This window comes from Cervus elaphus, chromosome 22 (genome assembly GCF_910594005.1).
Source record: "Cervus elaphus chromosome 22, mCerEla1.1, whole genome shotgun sequence".
Lineage (NCBI taxonomy): Eukaryota > Metazoa > Chordata > Mammalia > Artiodactyla > Cervidae > Cervus > Cervus elaphus.
Window position 1 is genome coordinate 35,963,458 of NC_057836.1, and position 23,027 is coordinate 35,986,484.

Here is a 23,027-nt window from a genome sequence, read left to right on the forward strand (position 1 = left end):
AATTCAGTGTTACTGGAACCTAGATCTGAGGTGAGATAGCATTGTTTTGGGAAACAGATTTCATTTTTCACAGGCTACACTCCAAATGTTCCTCTGTTTCCTTTCTTAGACAGAAACGTCATTATTGCTAGGTGGTAAATGGTGTATAAAATGAACAGCCATATTGTTAGCTTTACTGCTCCATATTCTCAGTTTTATTTACTCTCAAGCCAGTGGTTTTAGAGAGAAAAGAAAATGAAATCAAATGTCCCAGTTGGATGTGCTTCTGAGATGACAGATGAGAGCCAATCATAAAATTCTACAGCAAAAGCAAATCCACCTGTGTGGTATGCAATTAAAGTATCACTAGGAACACTGCTTAAACAGAAGGTGCTTAAGAGGTGGAGAAGAAACTATACTTCAGAATACAAAGGAACAAAATCTAGCAGTCTAACTAAGGCTTGATTAACACAAAGAGTGAACTTCACCATGGATTGATTACGTATTTATATGCTCTGTGCGGCTCCATAAACCTTCACACACTATATTCTTCCCCTCACCTCCGCCCAGAAGCATCAATAGCATGTCCAAATGGTATAGAGTGTAAAAAAAGATGAGCACAGAAGATTTACTTCAACTACACAATTTGAAGCTTTGATATGAGGCCCTCTTAAGAGAAACAACTTACACTTTTCAAACCTACCAACATCTTTTACACAAGGAGTTTTCCATCCATCTGCTTTGATTTTATCCTCATGACATGCAAGTGAGGGATATAGGGCAAACATCCTCCTTCTATCAGACAGGTGAAGAAACTGAGTCTCAAGAGAGCTACCTGACTTGTCTGAGGCTATGCAAGTTTATGGTGGTGCTAAAGAAGAGCTCTCTCGTCTCTACACCATGCTCAGAAGCCATACAGAATATCACAGCAATAAACCTTGACAAAGAGAAAAACAGTCCTTGACATCCAACAGCTGGCCTGGTATATGAGCCAGGCCTTGGAGTTGCTAGGAGCTGGCCTGACACTCGAGCTGGGCCGTGCAGTTCTCCTGGTGAATATGGACAATTTCACAAAACAGCAACACCAGATAAGGCCACTTCATGACTGGAATGGATCGAGACAAAACGACACCACTTCATAACCATGTCTGAACACCAACAGATTGTGAATATCATACAGGCCACAAAAAAATGATGATCCTGTTCTTCTCCTCTACGAAGTATGAGCAACTATTGCCTCTTTAGCAAGGACAGGGATATCACCTACCCTGCCCATAGATAAAATGTATTAAGACACCTCTTCTTCCTGACAGCATTCCTACACACAGCAAAGCTTCACCTGTTTAAGTCCTCCCCAAAATCAACTACATAAGCCAAAACCCTAAAATAGGTTCTTCCTGACATGTGCTCACTGAGATTCCCCACAGTGTGAGTGCAGAGAGTAATGAACCCCATTTGTTCAAGTACATGTATTTTCCTGGTGGTCTCTGATTAGAAACCATTGTGAGCACAAACAAGCTTACAAGAAGGGCACTTTTTGTACTTTTCAAACATGGCTACTGATAGCATTTTCCTAAGTCATCGGAAGGTAAGAGCCCAAGAATCCTGGTACAGCTACTTGAAAACCAAGGAGAGAAAAGCCCACACTAGGGGATAAAATTGAATTACAAACAAAAGACCGAATTTATCTAAAAAAAAAAAAAAAAAAAAAAACTACTTCTCTATTTAAAGATATTTTGACACGAATTAAAGTTTTTACTGGGTCAGTGACCTAAGACTTCAGCTTATTTCTATTGTAAACATGATAATCATTTTGCAGAGAGGAGTCAAACAGGACTGACTCAGGTCCAGAAATTCAGATTTGATTCATCGCCTCCATAATCATTATCCTCATAAAACATAAATCTGCATACCAATATAAAACAGTAATCACTTTAAATATTCCAACTGTTTCCATCAAACAGCAGATATTTGGGTGATGCAGTAATAATACCTGCTCATTCCAAAAGGGATGGCTAAATTCCTACCAAACTGTATTATAGACTGTATCTATTTTATATCAAAATATCTGGCTAAATTGTTTTTAGGGCTTCCCAGGTGGAGCTAATGGTAAAGAACCTGCCTGCAATACAGGAGACATAAGAGACATGGGTTCGATCCCTGGGTGGGGAAGACTCCCTGAAGAAGGAAATGGCAACCCACTAGTATTCCTGTCCAGAGAATCCCACAGACAGATAAGCCCCGCAGGTGGGCTACAGTCCATACGGTGGCAAAGAGTCAGACACAACTGAAGTGACCTAACGCGCATACAAATTGCTTTTAAAGAAATCCAGCCTTACTGAGAGTCACACATAGAAAGGGAGGTAATGAGATATATGAAGCAGGAGACACCACAGGGCAAGAGCAAGTTGCTCTCAGTTTAAAACAGTTCAGTACAATTTACGTCAGTTGCTCAGTCACGTAAACTCTTTGTGAACATATGGGATGCAGCAGGCCAGGCTTCCCTGTCCATCACCAATTCCCAGAGCTTGCTCAAACTCATGTCCATCAAGCCAGGGATGCAATCCAACCATCTCATCCTCTGTCGTCCCCTTCTCCTCCTGCCTTCAATTTTTCCCAGCATCAGGGTCGTTTCCAATGAGTCAGTTCTTCACATCAGGTGGCCAAAGGATTGCAGCTTCAGCTTCAACATCAGTCCTTCCAATGAATATTCAGGACTGATCTCCTTTAGGATGGACTGGTTGGATCTCCTTGCAGTCCAAGGGACTCTCAAGAGTCTTCTCCAACACCACACTTCAAAAGCATCAATTCTTCAGCACTTAGTTTTCTTTATAGTCCAACTCTCACATACACACATGACTACTGGAAAAACCATAGCCTTGACTAGATGGACCTTTGTTGGCAAAGTAATGTCTCTGCTTTTTAATATGCTGTCTAGGTTGGTCACAGCTTTCCTTCCAAGGAGCAAGTGTCTTTTAATTTCATGGCTGCAGTCACCATCTGCAGTGATTTTGGAGCCCCCCAAAATAGTCTCTCACTGTTTCATTTCCCCATCTATCTGCTGTGAAGTAATGGGACCTGATCAGAGAAGGCAATGGCACCCCACTCCAGTACTCTTGCCTGGAAAATCCCATGGACGGAGGAGCCTGGTAGGCTGCAGTCCAAGGGGTCGCAAAGAGTTGGACACGACTCAGCGACTTCACTTTCACTTTTCACTTTCATGCATTGGAGAAGGAAATGGCAACCCACTCCAGCCTTCTTGCCTGGAGAATCCCAGGGACGGCGGAGCCTGGTGGGCTGCTGTCTATGGGGTTGCACAGAGTCGGACATGACTGAAGCAACTTAGCAGCAGCAGCAACAGGACCTGATGCCATGATCTCAGTTTTCTGAAAGTTGAGTTCTTAAACGAACTTTTTCACTCTCATCTTTCACTTTTATCAAGAGGCTCTTTAGTTCTTCTTCGCTTTCTGCCATAAGGGCAGTGTCATCTGCATATGTGAGGTTATTGATATTTCTCCCAGTAATCTTGACTCCAGTTTGTGCTTCATCCAGCCCAACATTTTGGGCTGATGTACTCTGCATATAAGTTAAATAAGCACAGTGACGATATACAGTCTTGACGTACTCTTTTCCCAATGTGGAACCAGTCTGTTGTTCCATGTCTAGTTCTAACTATTGCTTCTTGACCTCCATACAGGTTTCTCAAGAGTAGGTAAGGTGGTCTGGTATTCCGGGCTCTTGAAGAATTTTCCACAGTTTGTTGTGATCCACATAGTCAAAGGCTTTGGTGTAGTCAATAAAGCAAAAGTAGATGTTTTTCTGGAACTCTCTTGCTTTTTCAATGATCCAGTGGATGTTGGCAATTTGATCTCTGGTTCCTCTGTCTTTTCTAAATCCAGCTTGAACATCTGGAAGTTCATAGTTCATATACTCTTGAAGCCTGGGTTGGAGAATTTTGAGCATTACATTCCTAGTATGTGAGATGAGTGCAATTGTGTGATAGTTTGAGCATTCTTTAGCATTGCCCTTCTTTGGGATTGGAATGAAAACTGACCTTTTCCAGTCCTGTGGTCACTGCTGAGTTTTCCATATTTGCTGGCATATTGAGAGCAGCATTTTCACAGCATCATCTTTTAGGATTCAAAATATCTCAACTAGAATCCCATTACCTCCACTAGATTTATTCGTAGTGATGCTTCCTAAGGCCCACTTGACTTCGCATTCCAGGATGTCTGGCTCTAGGTGAGTGATCACAACATCATGGTTATCTGGGTCATGAAGATATTTTTGGTATAGTTCTTCCATAGATTCTTTCTACCTCTTCTTAATATCTTCTGCTTTTGCTAGATCCATACCATGTCTGTCCTTTATTGTGCCCATCTTTGCATGAAATGTTCCCTTGGTATCTCTAATTTTCTTGAAGAGATCTCTAGTCTTTCCGATTCTATTGTTTTCCTCTATTTCTCTGCATTGATCACTGAGGAAGGCTTTCTTATCTCTCCTTGCTATTCTTTGAAACTCTGAATTCAAAAGGGTATATCTTTCCCTTTCTCCTTTGTCTTTCTCCTCTCTTCTTTTCACAGCTATTTGTAAATCCTCCTCAGACAACCATTTTGGTTTTTTGCATTTCTTTTTCTCGGGGATGGTCTTGATCCCTGCCTCCTATACAATACCACCTCCATCCATAGTTCTTCAGACACTCTGTCTATCAGATCTGATCCCTTGAATCTATTTGTCACTTCTACTGTATAATCATAAGGGGTTTGATTTAGGTCATACCTGAATGGTCTAGTGGTTTTCCCTGCTTTCTTCAATTTAAGTCTGAATTTACATAAGTTCATGATCTGAGCCACAGTCAGCTCCTGGTCTTGTTTTTGCTGACTGTGTAGAGCTTCTCCATCTTCAGCTACAAGGAATATTATCAGTCTGATTTTGGTATTGTCCATCCAGTGATGTACATGTGTATAGTCTTCTCTTGTGTTGTTGGAAGAGGGTGTTTGCTATGACCAGTGCGTTCCCTTGGCAAAACTCTGTTAACCTTTGCCCTGCTTCATTCTGTACTCCAAGGCCAAATTTGCCTGTTACTCCAGGTGTTTCTTGACTTCCTACTTTTGCATTCCAGTCTTGGGTGTTAGTTCTAGAAGGTCTTATAGGTCTTCATAGAACCATTCAACTTCAGCTTCTTTGGCATTACTGGTTGGAGTATAGACTTAGATTACTGTGATATTGAATGGTTTGCCTTGGAAACGAACAGAGATCATTCTGTTGCTTTTGAGACTGCACCCAAGAACTGTATTTCGGACTCTTTTGTTGACTATGAAGGCTACTCCATTTCTTCAAAGGGATTTTTACCCACAATGGTAGATATAATGGTCATCTGAGTTAAATTCATCCATTCCAGTCCATCTAGTTCACTGATTCCTAAAACGTCAATATTCTCTCTTGCCATCTCCTATTTGACCACTTCCATTTACCTTGATTCGTGGACCTAACATTCCAGATTCCTATGTAATATTGTTCTTTACAGCATCAGACTTTACTTCCATCACCAGTCACATCCACAGATGGGCGTTGTTTTTGCTTTGGCTCCATTTCTTCATTCTTTCCAGAGTTATTTCTCCACTGTTCTCCAGTAGCATACTGGGCACCTACCGACCTGGGGAGTTCATCTTTCAGTGTCATATGTTTTTGTCCTTTCATACTCTTCATGGGGTTCTCAAGGCAAGAATACTGAAGTAGTTTGCCATTCCCTTCTCCAGTGGACCTCATTTTGTCAGAACTCACCACCTTGACCAGTCCATCTTGGATGGCCTTACATGGCACGACTCATAGTTTCATTAAGTTAGACAAGGCTGTGGTCCATGTGATCAGTTTGATTAGTTAAAACATTTAGTTATATCTTTTTTGTGCAACTAACTTCAGACAATGGAAATTATTCATTAGAATGTTTAAGATTAGGCACGAAAATTTTGAGAAGTTTTGTTCCCTTAAGTGTGATTTCAGATCATAAAAGTTATTTAAACTTTCTATTTGGTCATATAAAATTAGTTTACTTATAAATTTTGAGCCACTTCTAGATGTTTACTAGCTTTTGTGTGTCATGGAAAACAGGAGTCTCAGGGCTGCCAATTTTCTATTAAAAGAGGGGAGACTGAATCAGTTTAAAGAGTAGTTCACAGTCTTTTCCTGTAGGAAACTGAGAAACAGGAATTTGACTTCTAGGTCTTGTCCTTAGTTCTTTCTAAGGATAGCAGTTATAGAAGTAACTTAAAAATATAACAACAATAATATAAATGATAATTAGACATACCACAAAAAAAAAGAAATCTAGCCCACCATCTGGGCTTTATTTATTTCACATCAAAGTATCCTGACTTTCTGAATTTTTAATAAGTTTCAGGTATATAGCATTATAATTCAACATCCTATAGTACACAGTCAGTGCTGACCACCAGAAGTTTAGTTACCATCTATTACCACACAGCTTCACTTGTACCCCAAACCCATTCCCTCTGGCGCATCCCTTCCTCTCTAAAATTTTACTGAATTAAATCATGTTGTCATCATTAAGTCATTTTCTTTACAAGTGGGGATGAGATGAGCAGGATGAATAATAATAAGTATTTTTAATGAAAAATGATTGAGATCTTTTTGAGTAGCATAGAGTAGAATATTAGAAACAAAACTTATCTACTTGCTGAATGCTTCAATTTCTCTCCATAAATAAAACCCAAGTTATTTTGAATCAAAAATGATTTTTCCATTATCCTGTTTTAATATTAAGTCACAATTCCACTCCTCTTTCCTAATTTCTATGCACTTCTGAAAACTAAACCTAGACCCAGCATACCTCAGAGACCCAGTTGCCTTCAGCGCTCTATCATAAATAGCCTCCAAGTTGCTAGAAATCTCCCTAAACACCCACTACTGATCATCTCCTTATACTCTAAGCCACCTCATCGTTTATTTTTATCATCGATTCACAAACTCTTACTCAGAGTCTCTCTCTCAGAGTCCCTAGTCTTCAAATTGTCTACTAACTTCAATTTGTTCATATAAAATATAAATAAAATGCTTGTATTTGATGGAGAAAAAAAATAGTTCTACTCACCACATTTTTTCCTTCATTTTGGGCATCTCGATAATCAGGGTTAAGCTAAAAATCAAAAAAACAAAACTAGTTTTGAATTGCTATTAAAAGTACATTAACAAGACCAGTAATCTTTAATTCTAGTTCACTATATTCCCAGGGAAGCCTGGTGTGTTGCAGTCCGTGTGGTGGCAGAGTCAGATATGACTGAACAACTGAACTGAACTGACCTGCTATTCACAGGTGCCACAGTGATCAAGAATCTGCCTGCCAATGCAGGAGACATGGGTTAGATCCCTGGGTTGGGAAGATCTCTTGGAGGAAGAAATGGCAGCCCACTCCAGTATTCGTGCTTGGAAAATTCCATGGTCAGAAGAGCCTGGTGGACAGGCTACTGTGCATGGGGTCACAAAGAGTTGGACACAACTGAGCATACACACACATACACACAACGTATACTTAACTAAATTTCACATAAAAAGAGGCTAAGAAAGAAGGTATTACTAAATACCTTCAAATCCGAGTGGCAGGAAACTAGAGGTAAAATACCAAAGCTATGGCCTTTGTTTATATCAAACTGTTGACATTTTTGAACAAGTGAGAGCTGACAATCTCATCTCCTAGGAAGCATTCGAGAAACTTCATTTTGCCTACCACAAAACCTGCCATTGACCAATAATACCCTCACCAAGTTTTAAAAGTAGACCAAAGGCAAGTTTTAACTGTGATTCAAGATCCTGCTGCACATGCTATACACACAAGAAAAGAAAGTCAAGCAAAAGGGGAAGTATATATATATATACACACACACACATATATATACATATACACACACATACACGCATCACCTAAGTCAGCTAATGCATGAGGATTATTTAACAAAAAAGAACTCATGTCTCTAGGTTGGGCTGTGGAGTAGTTTGGGGGTCATTCCAATGAGAAGCATGAGATCTGGATATGCTGTGTGTTGACCCACACATTTCCAGCTGGCTAGAATTCATAACTCCTGACTCCCACTGGACTTCAGTTCAATCGCCCAGTCGTGTCCAACTTTTTGCAAACCCATGGACAGCAGCACGCCAGGCTTCCCTGTCTATCACCAACTCCTGGAGCTTGCTCAAACTCATGTCCATTGAGTCGGTGATGCCATCCAACCATCTCATCCTCTGTTGTCCCCTTCTCCTCCTGCCTTCCATCTTTCCACCAGGCTACACAGTTTCAAAAAGGCGTCCTTATTGGTCATTTGGTTTACAGGCTGTTTTCTCAAAATAACAAGCTGTCCAGTTGAATGCAATCCTATTAATGCGAGTCAGTTTGTGTATACAATATGAAACACCAGGTAATTAAAGTCACCACTTAAGACATGAGGCTAGAGGTCATTTTCAGTATGACACTTGGTTAGTAGCTCTGACGAATGCCCCTTCCAATTAATTGCTAAATATTAATGAAGGTGCTGAAAAGAGACCAAAAAGCAAAAAACTCTCAATAACATTGAAGACTTAGACTGAAAACAATCTAAACCTCAAATCTTCAATGAGTTAACAGTAATTATAAAGCTGGAGGAGAGGCAATACCTCCCCAGTTGTCATCTCATGGCAAATCTCAACCTCACTTCAGGCTAGTGGCCAAGTGAACACAGTTCAGAAGATACTGGCTGCAGTTCCACGATTTGCCTGCTTACCCACAGAACCTGAGTATTCACCAACCAAAGACCCATACAGAAGTGCTTCTCCATCCCTGAAAAGCTGCTGTGGAATGGAGCAGAAAATTTTCCCCCCATCCTTTATCTGGGCTTCTCAGGTGGCACCAGTGGTAAAGAATCTGCCTGCCAACGCAGGAGACACAAGAGAATCAAGTTTGATCCCTGAGTCGGGAAGATCCCTTAGAAGAGGAAATGGCACCCCACTCTAGTATTCTTGCCAGAAGAATCCCATGGACAGAGGAGTCTGGCAGGCTACATATAGTCCATGGCATTGCAAAGAGTCAGACACAACTGAATATCTGAGCACATCATTCCATCCACTCTCCATTACCTCTCTCTGCTTCTCAAGATCAAAGAGATACAACAAAGCTTAGAAAGCAAATGGGCAGCAAGTGGAGGGAGCAGATGATGGCAGAGGGTTTTCTAAGAAGCTCTGCCTGAAGAAACAATGAGAAAAGAAAGAACTGTAATGATATCTGGAATGTAATGTCTTCTGGAATGACACTGCATGATGATGGAGATAACGGGGAAACAGCAGAGGAGCCAGGAAGAGACACAACCGCAAGAGATCTCAGGGATGCAGAGTTGACACCTGCTGGAACTGGGAAGTAGGCAGGGACCCTGTAGGCTGCCCTGCAGCTAAAGATTCAGCAAGAGGATTGAGAAAAAGGAAGAGGAACAAAAAGATCATCCACTCAACCCTTCTGCTTCTGAGGATAATAAGGGAGGAAAGCATGAAAAAACAATATGGGACAGATTACAAAGTATGTTAAAACAGGGGGAATTTGTTCTCAGAGCCTTTCTGAACATTATCTATGGTATGCCTGCAAGCGTGCTGAGTCATGTCCGACTCTGCAAGCCCATGGACTGCCCGCCAGTCTCCTCCGTCCACGGGATTCTCCAGGCAAGAATACTGGAGTGGGCTGCCATTTCCTTCTCCAGGGGATTTTCCCCACCCAGGGATCGAACCTGCGTCTCCTGCATTTCCTGCACTGGCAGGTGGATTCTTTACCCACTCAGCCACCTGGGAAGCCCAATATGATACAAAATAAGTTTTCAGGAAATGGTTTGGCACATTCAAGAAAGTACAAGTGAACACTGCCTCTATATGAAGATAGCAAAATATGAACTACTAAACATATAAAATAATAAGATAAGTAATAAAATAATTAAAAAGAATCACAATATAAAAATAAGCTAAATTAAGGGGAATTTCAATAATAGTGAAAACATACATAAATACAAAATTAAAGTCCATGTCAACAGCAGGAATGAGCATAGTTGATGTTATAGAAAATGACTGATGCAAAGAACAAAAATTGAACAGCCATCTTTCAACCCAGAGGAAACATGTAAAGAAATGAAAATTAGGAAAAAGGAAATAGTCATAGAGGACCAGAGAATGGGGTATCAATTAATGGACCTCCAGAGTACTAAAAGGAAGAGAAAGTAAGTGAAACACAAGCAATAATCAAAGATAGTGGAAAATAAAGCTTTCCTCAGCTGAAGAAAGAACAGTGTATGCTGAGTTCATATTCCAGGACTTTCCTGCAGACCATATTCGAAGAAAATCAACTAAAAAGACATACTCATTTGAAGATGATGGGAAAGATGGGGAGGAACAACGGTAGGGATATAAAACTGAGCTAGAAATTAAGCTTAGACAAAATGTGTATCATGTAACAGGAAATTGGATTAGCAAAACATGGATATTCAAGCAACGGCATACTAGTCAGCAATAAAACACAGAGCTGATGTACATAACAAGGAAGGATCTCAGAAGTATATACTGTGGAATATTACTCAATCGTTAAAGAACAAAAAGGAAGAAGGAAATCCTGCCATCTGCAACATCATGGACAGACCTTGAGGGCCTTATGCGAGGTGAAATAAGTTGGACAGAGATTGGCAAATAGTGTAGGCTGCAGTCAGTGGGGTCGCAAAGAGCCAGACAGGACTGAGTGACCAAGCAGAGCACAGGCAAATCCTGTATGATCTCACCTATATGCAGCATCTGAAACAACGAGACAAAAAGACAGAACACGGACTTAAACAGAGAACAGACCTGGGGTTACCAAAGGCGGGGATGGTCGTGGGAGAAACGGAGGAAGGCAGAGTCAAAAGGTACAAACTTCCAGTGTTAAGACAGTAAGTCCTGGGGATGTAATGCACAGCATGGTGACTACATTTAATAATACTGAACTGTATATTTGGAAGTTGCTAAGAGAGTTGATCTTCAAAGTTTTCATCACAAGAAAAATATTTTATAACTGTGGTGATGGATGTTATCAAGATTTACTGTGGTAATCATTTCTATATATGTGTGTGTGTGTGTGTGTGTGTGTGTGTGTGTGTGTGTGTGTGTGTGAAGTTGCTTCAGTCATGTCCAACTCTCTGCGACCGCATGGATTGTTGCCCGCCAGGCTTCTCTGTCCATGGGATTTCCCAGGCAGCAATACTGGAGGGGACTGCCATTTCCTTCTCCAAAGGATCTTCCCAACCCAGGGATCAAACCTGTGTCTCTTGCATCTCCTCCATTGGCAGGCTGGTTTTTTACCACTAGTGCCTATATATATATATATTTACCACTACCACTATATATATGTGTGTGTGTGTGTGTGTGTATACACACACACCAAGTCATTATATTGTACACCTACAACTATGTCAACTATATTTCAATTTTAAAGTGGGAGAAGACACAGATGGTATGACTCCATTCATATGAAATCTAAGAACAGACAAAGCTGAACTATGGTTAAACAAACCAGAAAGTGAGTGGGGGTACAAGGGAGAGGAGATGCTGAAAAGGAGAAGCCAGTCCCAGAGCCACTGGACAACAGTCTTCCAATTTTCAGAGCAGACAGACAATGGGGTGGGGGAAGGGTTATAAAATAGGAATCCAGTTACCAGTTGCCTCTTGGTGCCAGGCCAGTAACTGGGGAGATCTGAGGCTGAACTTCACTTTTCTATGGAGATGTATACCTCAAGCTCCTTAAATTCCCCTGAATTATGATTAAATGAGTCAGTTCCAGAATAGTACTATTCTTGTTTTTCGAAATTCAACAGAGAAAGGTAGAAGGTGAAAAGACAGTGTACTGATTAAATCAAACTCAAAAAGACACACTTTTACTCGGTAGTAATAAAAGTTCCAACAAAGGGCACAGAAGGGGTTTATTCAGCTATCTTAGTCAAGTATCACTGTTTTAGGGAGTTTCGTGGAGGTTCAATGGTAGGACTTGGCTGTTTTCACTGCTAGGAACCAGCTTCAATCCCTGGTTAGGGAACTAAGATCCTGCGTGCTGTGTGGTGTAGCCAAATTAAAAATAAAATAAAATGCCTTTAACAAAAAAAGGATCATTGTTTTATTTTTTTTTAAGTTTGAAGAATTCAGAATTTTCTTTTAAATTAAAATATATATACTAAAATTATAGCTAAACTATACTCAAAAGGTATGCAGCAAGTTTAACCAGGATATATCATATGGTCAAAGTTTTCATCCAATAAGCATTTGGACTAGTTGGTTACAGAAACTGTAAAGTAAATCAAATTCATGCTAGAAGCCATGACATATCCATCACTAAAATGTGTACAAAAACAGGAATTAATGTACCAAAGTCAAACACAGAATCACATATGCCCTTTAAGACACAGGTCACATTCTACCTTAAAGTCAATGTTACTTTCTAAAATTCTCTTCACACATTTCACCCTTTTAGCATCACCCAGTCCAGTGCCTGACAGATGTATAGGGAACTGGATTCTAGACTCTGGTCTGAAAGGAAATACCATGGGTCTTAGGAGAGGTCATCTAACACTGAAAGAACTGAGGCTTCTCATCTGTAAAATGAAAGAAGTCTATGACTAAAGCCTAATCATACTAATTCCACATCATTAAATTTTACATACTAATGTCTTTGGTAACAGTACTAAAGAAGGTGCTCATCAGTTAGATATCATCCCATCTTGTGTCTCACAGACTGCAATGTGGCCTTTTTTATAAAAAATTATTGCTTCAGTAAATTCATTGAAGTAATATAATAATAGTAATAGTAAGGAGGAGGGGGAGAAGAGGAAGAAAAAGGAGAAGAAGGAAGGAGTACCCAAATAAATCTACGGCTACATAAATTCACCAACATTAACCAAAGATCAAATAAATACATGCTTTACTATATGTTTTACTGCTGACTTCCTTCCCTAACTATAACTATAATAGTAATTCAGCAATTAGACTAAGGATGAATCAAAAAATATATTTCTAAAGAAGAGTAAAAAAGACACAGTGATATGAAGCTTCATGAATCTTTTAGGACTTTAAAGCAAGTATTTCTTTATGTTAAAAGATGAATTATAAATATGGCATTGGAGAGAGAGATCTAATATGTTATTCAATCATTTACTCAATAAATATTAATAGAGCATCTATAATGGACAAAGCATGGTGGCATTAGGTATTTTCACAGAGACAAAGAGAATATGGTCCCTGACCACAAGACCTTACAATCTAGGAGGGAAAATAAGACATAAATACAATTAGCAGTAATACAAAATAGAATGTGACAAGAGATACAAGACAGGAATGAACAATTTATAAATAATAATAGGTCAGAAGAAGGAGGGATCTATGGTGGGCAAATTTATTCAGGAATTATTCATGAAGGGATTTCGCCGGTGGTACAGTAGACAAGAACTCGCCTGCCAAAGCAGGACACGTGGGTTCGATCCCTGGTCCAGGAAGATTTCACATGCCACAGAGCAAATAAGCCCATGCTCCACAACTCCTGAAGCCCAAGCACCTAGAGCCTCTGCTCTGCAACAAGAGAAGTTACCAGAATGAGAAGATCACACACTGCAAGGAAGAGTAGCCCCAGCTCACCACAACTAGAGAAAGCCCGGGTGCACCACGAAGACCCAGCACAACCAAAAAACAAGCAAACAAATAATTTTCTAAAAAAAAGAATTATTCTTGGAGAAGGTAACATATGAGTGAAGCCTTGAAGGATAGGTAGAATTACAACTGGGAGAGAAGGAAATCTTTTCTATATAAAATAGATCCTCAGAAAGGAGATGCTGTATGGCACAGTGACCTCTACTCAATACTCTTGTAATAACCTGTGGGCAAAGAATCTGAAAAAGAACAGATACATGTGTAGTTATAACTGAATCCCTTTGCTTTACACTTGAAACTAACACAACATTGTAAATCAACTACACTGCAATATAAAATTAAAAGTTAAAAAATAAAATTTAAAATTAAAACTGAAAAGAAAAAAAAAAGAAAGAAGGCTGGAATGAAGAAGACAAGCAGTACAAGGGGAGCTACTGCCAAATATCTGAGAAAATGAGCCTTGATCAGAGAAGGCCCGTAAATGTCATTTATGGAATACTTCTTATATGCTTTTAAAGGTTAATTCTCCCCATAGAATTATCCTATTAGAAGCAACGCTTAACCCCATTTTCCAGGTGAGGCACCTGGGGCACACTACGTTAAACCACTGAAGAGCAGGGTATTCAGAAGCACCGGGCTGACGGTTCCAAAGCTCCAGCTTCCAGTTCTGATAGCCAATGACTTCCCTCCCACCCCCATGATGAGGACTGGTATGATCCAAGGTGAGAAGGAAGGCCTAACCAATGGGGCTTTTTTTGCCACATGCTAAAGAGTTTGCATCTTCAGGAAGATTTTGCATATATCACTGGGAAAATGTTTGCAGAAACAGTGCACTAAAAATCCTCACCTGGCCATAGTTAGCAGGAGATAGAGACAGATGATAAAAGGGACAATGTAACCAAGTGCAGGGTTGGAATAAGTGGTGGTAGAGCCCCAACATCAATAAAGAGACTGAAATAGAAAGGAGAAAGCGGATGGGAAAGATTCTACAGAGATAGAGTCAAGAGAATCTGAAGGTTGAGGGGGAAAACTGAGGGAGGAAAAGTGTTTATCATGACTCCCAAGTTTTTCACCCAGAGCTAAGAAAACTTAGTCTCTCTAGAGAAACAATTTCATCTTAGATATGATTATTGAGTTTCAATGGCAGTGAAATATCTAAGATCAAAGTCATGGCCCACTGCAGCCAGGAGAGTAAGTAACAGAGAGAGAAGAGAAAGAGCAAATAGGCACTAAACTTTTTTTTTTTAATTTTTAAAAATTACGTATTTATTTATTTGGCTGTATTGGGTCTTAGTTGAGGTGTGTGAGATCTCTTAGGTATGGCATGTGGAGTCTAATTCCCTGACCAGGGATAGAACTCAGGCCCCCTGAATTGGGAGTGCAGAGTTTTAGTCACTGGACCACCAGGGAAGTCCTGAAACTAAGCTTTGAAGGGAATCTTCATTTAAGTGGGCAAAGAGGATTAGAATGAACTCAGGCAGAGAATATGACAAGTTAGAATGGAAAAGTGGCAGAGAGACAGATTAATATCATAAGCACCTAGACAGTGAAAGTCATGGCTATACCACTTATCAAATTAAAGACAGCTGCAACTGTCTCTAAAGAATAGCAAGCAGCAGATGGCAAGTTGTGAGTCCAAAATTTATGTTCATTTTCGTAAAAAAAAATTACTTTTTTATAATGAAATGTCTTTTGATCAATTTTTATTATATATAACACTGAAGTCATAAAATCAACACATGTATAATTTTAAATAATCATATGTTCCTCTTTCCAATGACGAGGCATTTCAGGGCCAAGCTATTATGGTTAGGGCCAGAAAAGAAGGGAAAAATAACATGTACAGGATGCTGACATGTGCCAGGCATCATTTATATTTTGATATATATTTATTGTATATAAAGAGTCTGGTATGTATGTTCCTCTATTGTATATAAATTTTGCATACATATATATATACATACACACACATAAAGACCCTTTTCATATACTATGGCTGATACATTTGAAAGAGAACCAAACATTGAGGTATTTAAAACTACAGCCCTCATATACATAAGATTCTAGGCTAATGTACAAGTTCTTGAGTACTAAGTTTTTAATTAACTAAAATCCAAAGACTACTCTAGAGTTAGGAAATAAGTGTTTACTGCCATCTGGTGGAAGTCTGGCCTATCTACAGATAAATAAGATTGTCTTAAAACGGGCAATTACAAAATCTTTAACAAAATTATTTTTCACTGTCGCGCTACCTTATTTGGGAAATGATCATCAAAAGTTAGTCCTTTAATAACATGCAAAGAAAGAAAATGCAGCAGATTAGAAATTGTGATATCTGAGTTATAATTCTTCCCACAGCTATGGAAGAACTATTTACTAAGGCTTTCCTATATCAAATTACGATAAAATTACTCTCTCAACCACAGACAGGATTGTGAACACTCCTGCACCAATAAGGTGATACAAGAAAAAGATCTATGGCAAAATGGCAAGGAGTGTGCTGACAACCGTGCTGTATATTAAAAGCAAGGTTCAAAAGGGAGGGGATATATGTATACCAATGGCTGATTCATGCTGAGGTTTGACAGAAAACAATAAAATTCTGTAAAGCAATTATCCTTCAGTTAAAAAATAAATAAATTTTTAAAGAGGGAAAAAAAAGCAAAAATATATGAGTGTTTACTTCCGTTCATGTCACCTCATTTCTTGCATGGCCCACAGAAACTGACATTATAGAAGGAAGCCTAATAATACAGTCACAAATGCCCTGTTACCTAATTCACAATTAAATGTTTTGTTCCACATTTTGTCCATGAGTTAGTAGCACTGTATATTATTCAAAAATAAACCCTCAATTCGCTAACACTGTTGGAGATAGTCAAACTGAGTAAGGGTTCATTTCTAAACCTTAGTTCACTTTAGTAATTTACAGAATAAAGTCTCAACAGTGTTATATCCTATATCCTATTACATCACCGTCCTAATTCCTAGATGGTTTCTACAATTCTCACACACACACACACACACACACACAAAACATGGTGCTATTCTTGAATTGTTTGTAATTTACATGTTTTGTCTCCACAGTTAAGATTACAGAATATTCAGCATATGAAATAGTCTAATTTTCTTTAGTTTCCCCTTCATTTCTAAACAAATAAGCTTATTATATTTTTCTGAATAACTTAGCCACCCAGTAAGCACTGGTTAAATAGAATATAAGATTAAGAAAGTATAAGTAAAAATTTTAGGTGTTTTTTCTCATATGTACTTAGATTTAAGGTGGCAGCCCTCTAAACTTACTGAGAGATTTATCATGGTCGTCTTTAAATGTTAATAATTTAAACCTTACACATAACCTGTTATCTCAGATATTTATGTATGCTGGAAACATCTGACAAATAGATGTCCCAGTGATGAGTTAATATAATTTCCCTCCAGATTGCACACTCTTGAAGGACAAGGACAAAATGTTAGTCATCTTTGTTTTCTTCACAATAACAGAACAGCGCTTTCACCTAGGAGGCAGTCAATAAAATTATTATGTAATTTCAGTATAACATACATCGGCTTCTCAACACTGGCACCAGTGGCGTTTGGGCCCAGACCATTCTTTGGTGTGGGATCTGTCCTGCACTTTATAGGATGCTTAGCTGCATCCCTAGCCTCTAGCACTAGATACCAGTAGCTCTGAGACAATAAAAATATCTCCAAACTTTGTTAAACACCCCCTGGAAACAAGACCATCCTCCGCTGAGACTCGCTGACAGGGATGAAGCAATCCAAGTGTAGCATTCAGCCTGAATACTATCATTAACCTTGTTTCTTAACTTCGGACAAAATAAATCACTTCTCTGACTCTGGGTTTCCTGTTTTGCCAAGCGAAATGACTGGATTTAAAACTTCATTCTTGCTATGATTTATTCATTAGACTATTCAATACTTACTGAATATAAATTATCAGAGACTGTTCTAGATACAAGGTAGCCAGTGGTGGTTCCCTAAACATTCTCCCCCTTAAGTTATCTGATTGACAAAGAAATGTCAGTTCTGGATAACAAAAATAATAAAGATAAATTTTAAAGTAATAATAAACACAGCTACACATTTCCTTTCCCCTTCCTCCCAGTGGAAGCAAAGGGACTTAATACTTACTAAATACCCTTTATGCACAAGGAGCTGAAAATTCACAAGATATTACTTAATTCCCAAAAATCCCATATAATATATATTATCACCTTTTTCACACACAAGGGAACTGAGGTTCAGAGAGGTCAAATATTTGCTTAAAGGCAGACAGATTGTGAGTGGTCTACCTGGGACTTTTCTTCCCACGTCTCCAGGCTCTCTTTGCCATACTGGCCAATATAAACACCATGAACTAAAAGCCAATTTAAGAATTGTATCATCCAGTTGACCAGGGGTGCCTCAAGCATACTAAATTAACATTTGAAATTATAAATAGGTGTGTTGAAAGTGGAAAAGTTGGAGGAAAAGAGTAACATGCCTCCAAATCCTGCCCTCTGATAGATCCTTCCTTAGAACAGCTCATCCATCTTACTGTTTAAAAAACACTTTATAAAAATCTAATAGAACTCTTCCCTTCCTTTTATGACTCTGTTTCTCCCCCTTCACAACCATTATACAAATCTCAGTCCACACCTCCTTCTGGTTGCTGGCTTCCTCGTCTGTTCCTCTGCCCCCTGCATTCTGGTCTTCACTAAAAATGCTCTCAGTGAAGTCACAGATGATCATATTCTCGCCAAATGCTGTGAAGACATTTTGTTCCTGACCTTTTCTGTAGCACTCCCTCCTTGTTGAAACCCTATCTTCTCTTGCTTGGCATCTGTGACTCAGCCCATTTGATTTTCCTGTTGCTTGTGTGACTTCCCAGGCTGCCAGTCTTTCCAATTTTACTTAAACATATAAAGTTTACATAGCTGACACCCGGCTGGTGACTACCATATTGGACAGTGCCACTTTGGAGTGGTCTGTTTTGAACACAGATTATTTAGAACGCTGCTCTTTAAGCTAAAGATTAAACACATTCTGCATGGCTTAATATATATGACCTGAAAAAACCAGCTACCCGACATTTCTGGCCCCATCACTCCCCTCCCACCTTCTAGCATCACTTCTAAACTCACATATATCTTATGTGTGATACACACATGAATTACCCGTATGAAGCTAGTTTGTAAAATGAACACACCTCCTCTGCCTCACTGCCTGAACACGCCTCTCTCTCTTCTCCATCTGCCTTATTCATCCACCAGGCAGCTGCCCTTCCTTGCGCCCCCCACCACCCTCTCCCAAGATGTGTTGTACTTGACTGTTTCCCCACCTCTAAGAGAACTTTAATCTTCATTTCTAATCTTTGATAGGACACCCAGTAGACTTTTCTAATTCTTATTTTAGACAAGATTCTCCTACCTTACTGCTTAACTTTTCCAAAGCTTTACTTTTCCAAAAAAAGTTACTTCAAAACATTTATGGTATAAGCAGCCCATAAACTGTGAAGTTCTATTTCATTTAAGTGAGCCGATTCATTAAAATTGAGTCAGATATTTATAAAAGTAAGAATGCTTTCTACTTGCCATATAATAAAATTAATCATGCCAGCATTCCTTCCTGGAAGCTTACCATGGTCACACATTACGTCAAGCACTTTATATCATTTCGTTCTCTTGATAAACTTATATAAATATTGTGACTATCCCCATTTTCTAGCAGAGGAAACGGGAGTTTGGAGAGATTAATTTGCCCAAATATGGTCTCAAATGTGTCTCAGATACAAATTCTATAATTTTCTTTTTTCTCATTCTCTAAGCTTAGGGAAGCCTAAATAGCTTCTTCATATTCATTCATTCATTCAAAATGTATTCACCAAGTGCTTTCAAAGTATCAGGCACTTACCCAGGTGCTGGGCATGCAGTGGTAATGTCAGCAAAAAAAAAAAAAAAGAATTCCTGCCTTCAGGGAGTATTCATTCTGACAGAGAAAGTCAATAAGACATATAAAAAGTGAGAACGTGGGAAATACTATAAGGAAAACCATCACAGATTAACATGATGGAGAGCGTAATGGGTTTGAGTTCTACTTTAGACTGGGGTTAGCATATTTATAGAAACTTCCTGCTTACACCACCTTTTTCTCATCAGCTTTCCAGCCCCACCTACCTACCCTCTGAAACATACAAAAGCAAAAGTTAGATAATTAATGCTAGACATCCCAAGACAAAATTCTGGTTTAGAATCCCAGAAGAAACTCCAAGTGGAAAAACAGAGGTAAGAGTAAAATGAATGGATATTTCATGTATTGAAAGCAAAGATTTTCTACACAATACCATATATAAAATAAACAACAAAGATTTACTGTATAGTACAGGGAACTCTGGGTTTCCCTTGTGGCTCAGCTGGTAAAGAATCCGCCTGCAATGAGGGAGACCTGGGGCCTGGAGAAGGAAAAGGCTACCCACTCCTGTATTCTGGCCTAGAGAGTTCCACGGACTACTATAGTCCATGGGGTCACAAAGAGTGGGATGCAACTGAGTGACTTTCACTTTCACAGGGAACTATATTCAATATCTTATAATATCCTATAATGGAAAAGAATTTTTAAAAGAATATAAATACATATATATAGATATACAACATGTATACTATGTATGTATAACTGAATCACTTTGCTGTAAATGTGAAACTAACACAATATTGTAAATCAACCATGCTTCAATTTTAAATAGATTTAAGAAAAAATACATTAAAAATTATAACAAATATTTTCAAACCTAGTTTTAAACCAGATAACTAAACTTTAATTAAATCATTCCTACAACTTCAGTGCTGTTATTTCTACCACTCTTCACTCTGACTGTCAACATGCATTTAGTGGAGAAAGAAAAGACCTTTCCACGTTTTTACCATTTTTATTGACAGGTTTAGGACAGTGCAATATCTCAGGGGGGCGGGGGGGGCAGATAAACCATTTCCTTTCCAATGGTTTGAACAATGAAAGCCACCCATCAGTGAAAGAATAGCCACAGAAGATCAATCTGAATCTATCTAGACTACACCACACCAACTATGAGCTGATCGGGTTCCAAATGAGACATTCTGAAAGAGTGAAGTCAAACAGGAAGTCTCAGGATGAATCCCAATCAGATACCCTCTTCCAAATACCCTTCCAACAAACCAACCACAAGATTCTGCTGTGGAGGTTTCTGCTGTTTTTATTTTCAAAACAAAGATTATTTCAAGATTTCAATTAATATTTACATTTTGAGAATAGTGGACATGCCAATCCAGTACTTGATTAGCAATAATCGAATGTGCACAATACTGTTCCTACAAATACATCTTCTCTATTGCCTCTTTCACTACTTCCGAATCAGAGATCTTACAGCACTATATCCATTAATCTTACCTCCGCAGCTAAATAGTTCCCGGTTGCAAGATGTTTAAATCTGAACAAGCTGTTCCACTGTCCTGCACCCCCACGGCATGGATCATGATGAACTACCTACAGACAAAAAGAGAAACAAAAATAATGGCTAAAAGACATGCACGTTCCTGGCAAGCAAATCTCAACAGGTTACATGGGGTACCCGCATGTTCACGTTAAAGTTGTCAAACCTAACATACCTTTTCAGGAGTCCAATGTAGCAAAAAACAAGATTCCCCATAAATAAGTAAGAGAATAGTTACCTCACTGGGCTTGCATGATTCTCCTGTCTCATATCTGCAAATACAGCCTTACTCCAAAAGACATGTTTCCAGGCCCAAACTGGAAATACTGTGGGGCTTCCCCACATTTGTGATTCATTCATTCAACAGATTATGTTGAGTCTACCAGGTGCCAGGTACTCTTCTAGGCAATAGGGACCAGAGCAATGAACAAGACTAAGCTTTCAATGAATAAGATTTGGCAGCACCAGGAGGAAATAAATAGAGTGCGTGACCGAAAACCTAGAGAAGTCTTGTGCTTATGCTCAGTCGTGTCCTACTCTCTGCGACCACATGGACTGTAGCCCGCCAGGCTTCCCGGTCCATGGAATTCTCTAGACAAGTATACTGGAGTGGGTAGCCACCGCCTTCTCCAGGGTTATCTTCCCTACCCGGGGGTCAGACCCACGACTCCTGCACTGGAGGGTGGATTCTTTACTACCGAGTCACCAGGGAAACTCCCTACAGAAGGCTACTTTGGATCAATATGGCAGTCAGCATGGGCACTCTGATGGATAAGAATGAGACGGTGATGCAGAGAGACTGGAAGAGATCATTCCAGGCAGAGAGAACCACAAAGCCAAGGCCTGGAAGTCTGGACTAACTTAATTCCTGGCTCTTTCCCTGTGTTGCTTGTTTACTAACATGTTCTTTGACACCTGCCCTAGATGCTGAGCCATTAGGTGCACTGAAAATGAAAGTGGTAGAAGGTCTGAAACTGCCGCTCATGACAAGTGGCTCGGTGTTGAAGCAAAGTTCAAGTTCTCCACTTCAGAGACAACTGGTTTTGGGTCCCACCAATGACCCACTCCAGTATTCTTGCCTGGATAATCCCATGGACAGAGAAGCCTGATGGGCTACAATCCATGGGGTCACAATGAGTCAGCTACAACTGAGCATACATTCTTGATGTTAATGACTATGGTATGATCACAGCAAGGAATGTAACATCTCAGAAGCCTGTTTCTTCAGGTAATAAGTAGTTTTAATTCCTAGGATTGTTGTGAAGAGAAAATATCACAAAGCATATTAGAGTGCTCAGATAACTTTCCACTGTTTTTCAGCAGATCACCTTCTTCTTTTTGATATCCTTTGCCTCCTGCCCCGGCCTCAATTCTGTGTGCTAACGTATGAAATGAAAGTGAAAGTTTAGTCATTTAGTCATGTCTGATTCTTTGCAATCCCATGGACTATTGCCCTCCAGGTTCCTCTGTCCATGGAATTCTCCAGGAAAGAATACTGGAGTGGGTTGCCATTCCCTTCTCCAGGGAATGTTGCCGATGAGGGATCAAACCTGGACTTCTGCACTGCAGGCAGAGTCTTTCCCATCTGAGTCACCAGGCAAACAAATGTATAGAACTTCCCAATGCCTTTTGCTAGGCCCCAGCTCCCATTTCTTCCCATGTTCCAAAAGCTCAAATGAGATAACTGCGAAAATATTTCAAAGTGGATGAAGTCTTACAAAAATACTCCCTCTATGGCCAAACACCTGCGTATCCTTCAAAGTTCAGTTCCCGAAACAACCTTCTTCCACCAATTCTTTGCTCATCCCACCCCCTACCATGATCTTGTCAGTATTTGAACTCTTACTCCTTTGGGAGAGACACAGATATCTCTGAGAATCCAATAAAATCCATGAGTTGT

General features: G+C 39.4%; 1 protein-coding gene across 3 annotated transcripts in view; it reads right to left on the bottom strand.

Moving 5' to 3' along the window:
* The window catches only part of ITPR2 (inositol 1,4,5-trisphosphate receptor type 2), a 563,379-nt gene that overhangs the window by 411,382 nt on the left and 128,970 nt on the right, over positions 1-23,027 (bottom strand). For all 3 annotated transcript variants that reach the window (XM_043881798.1, XM_043881799.1, XM_043881800.1), the window contains 2 exons: positions 21,085-21,180; positions 7,091-7,135 (listed from right to left, as the gene is read on the bottom strand). In XM_043881798.1, the coding sequence (XP_043737733.1) occupies positions 7,091-7,135; positions 21,085-21,180 (141 nt within the window). The remainder of the gene's footprint in view (positions 1-7,090; positions 7,136-21,084; positions 21,181-23,027) is intronic.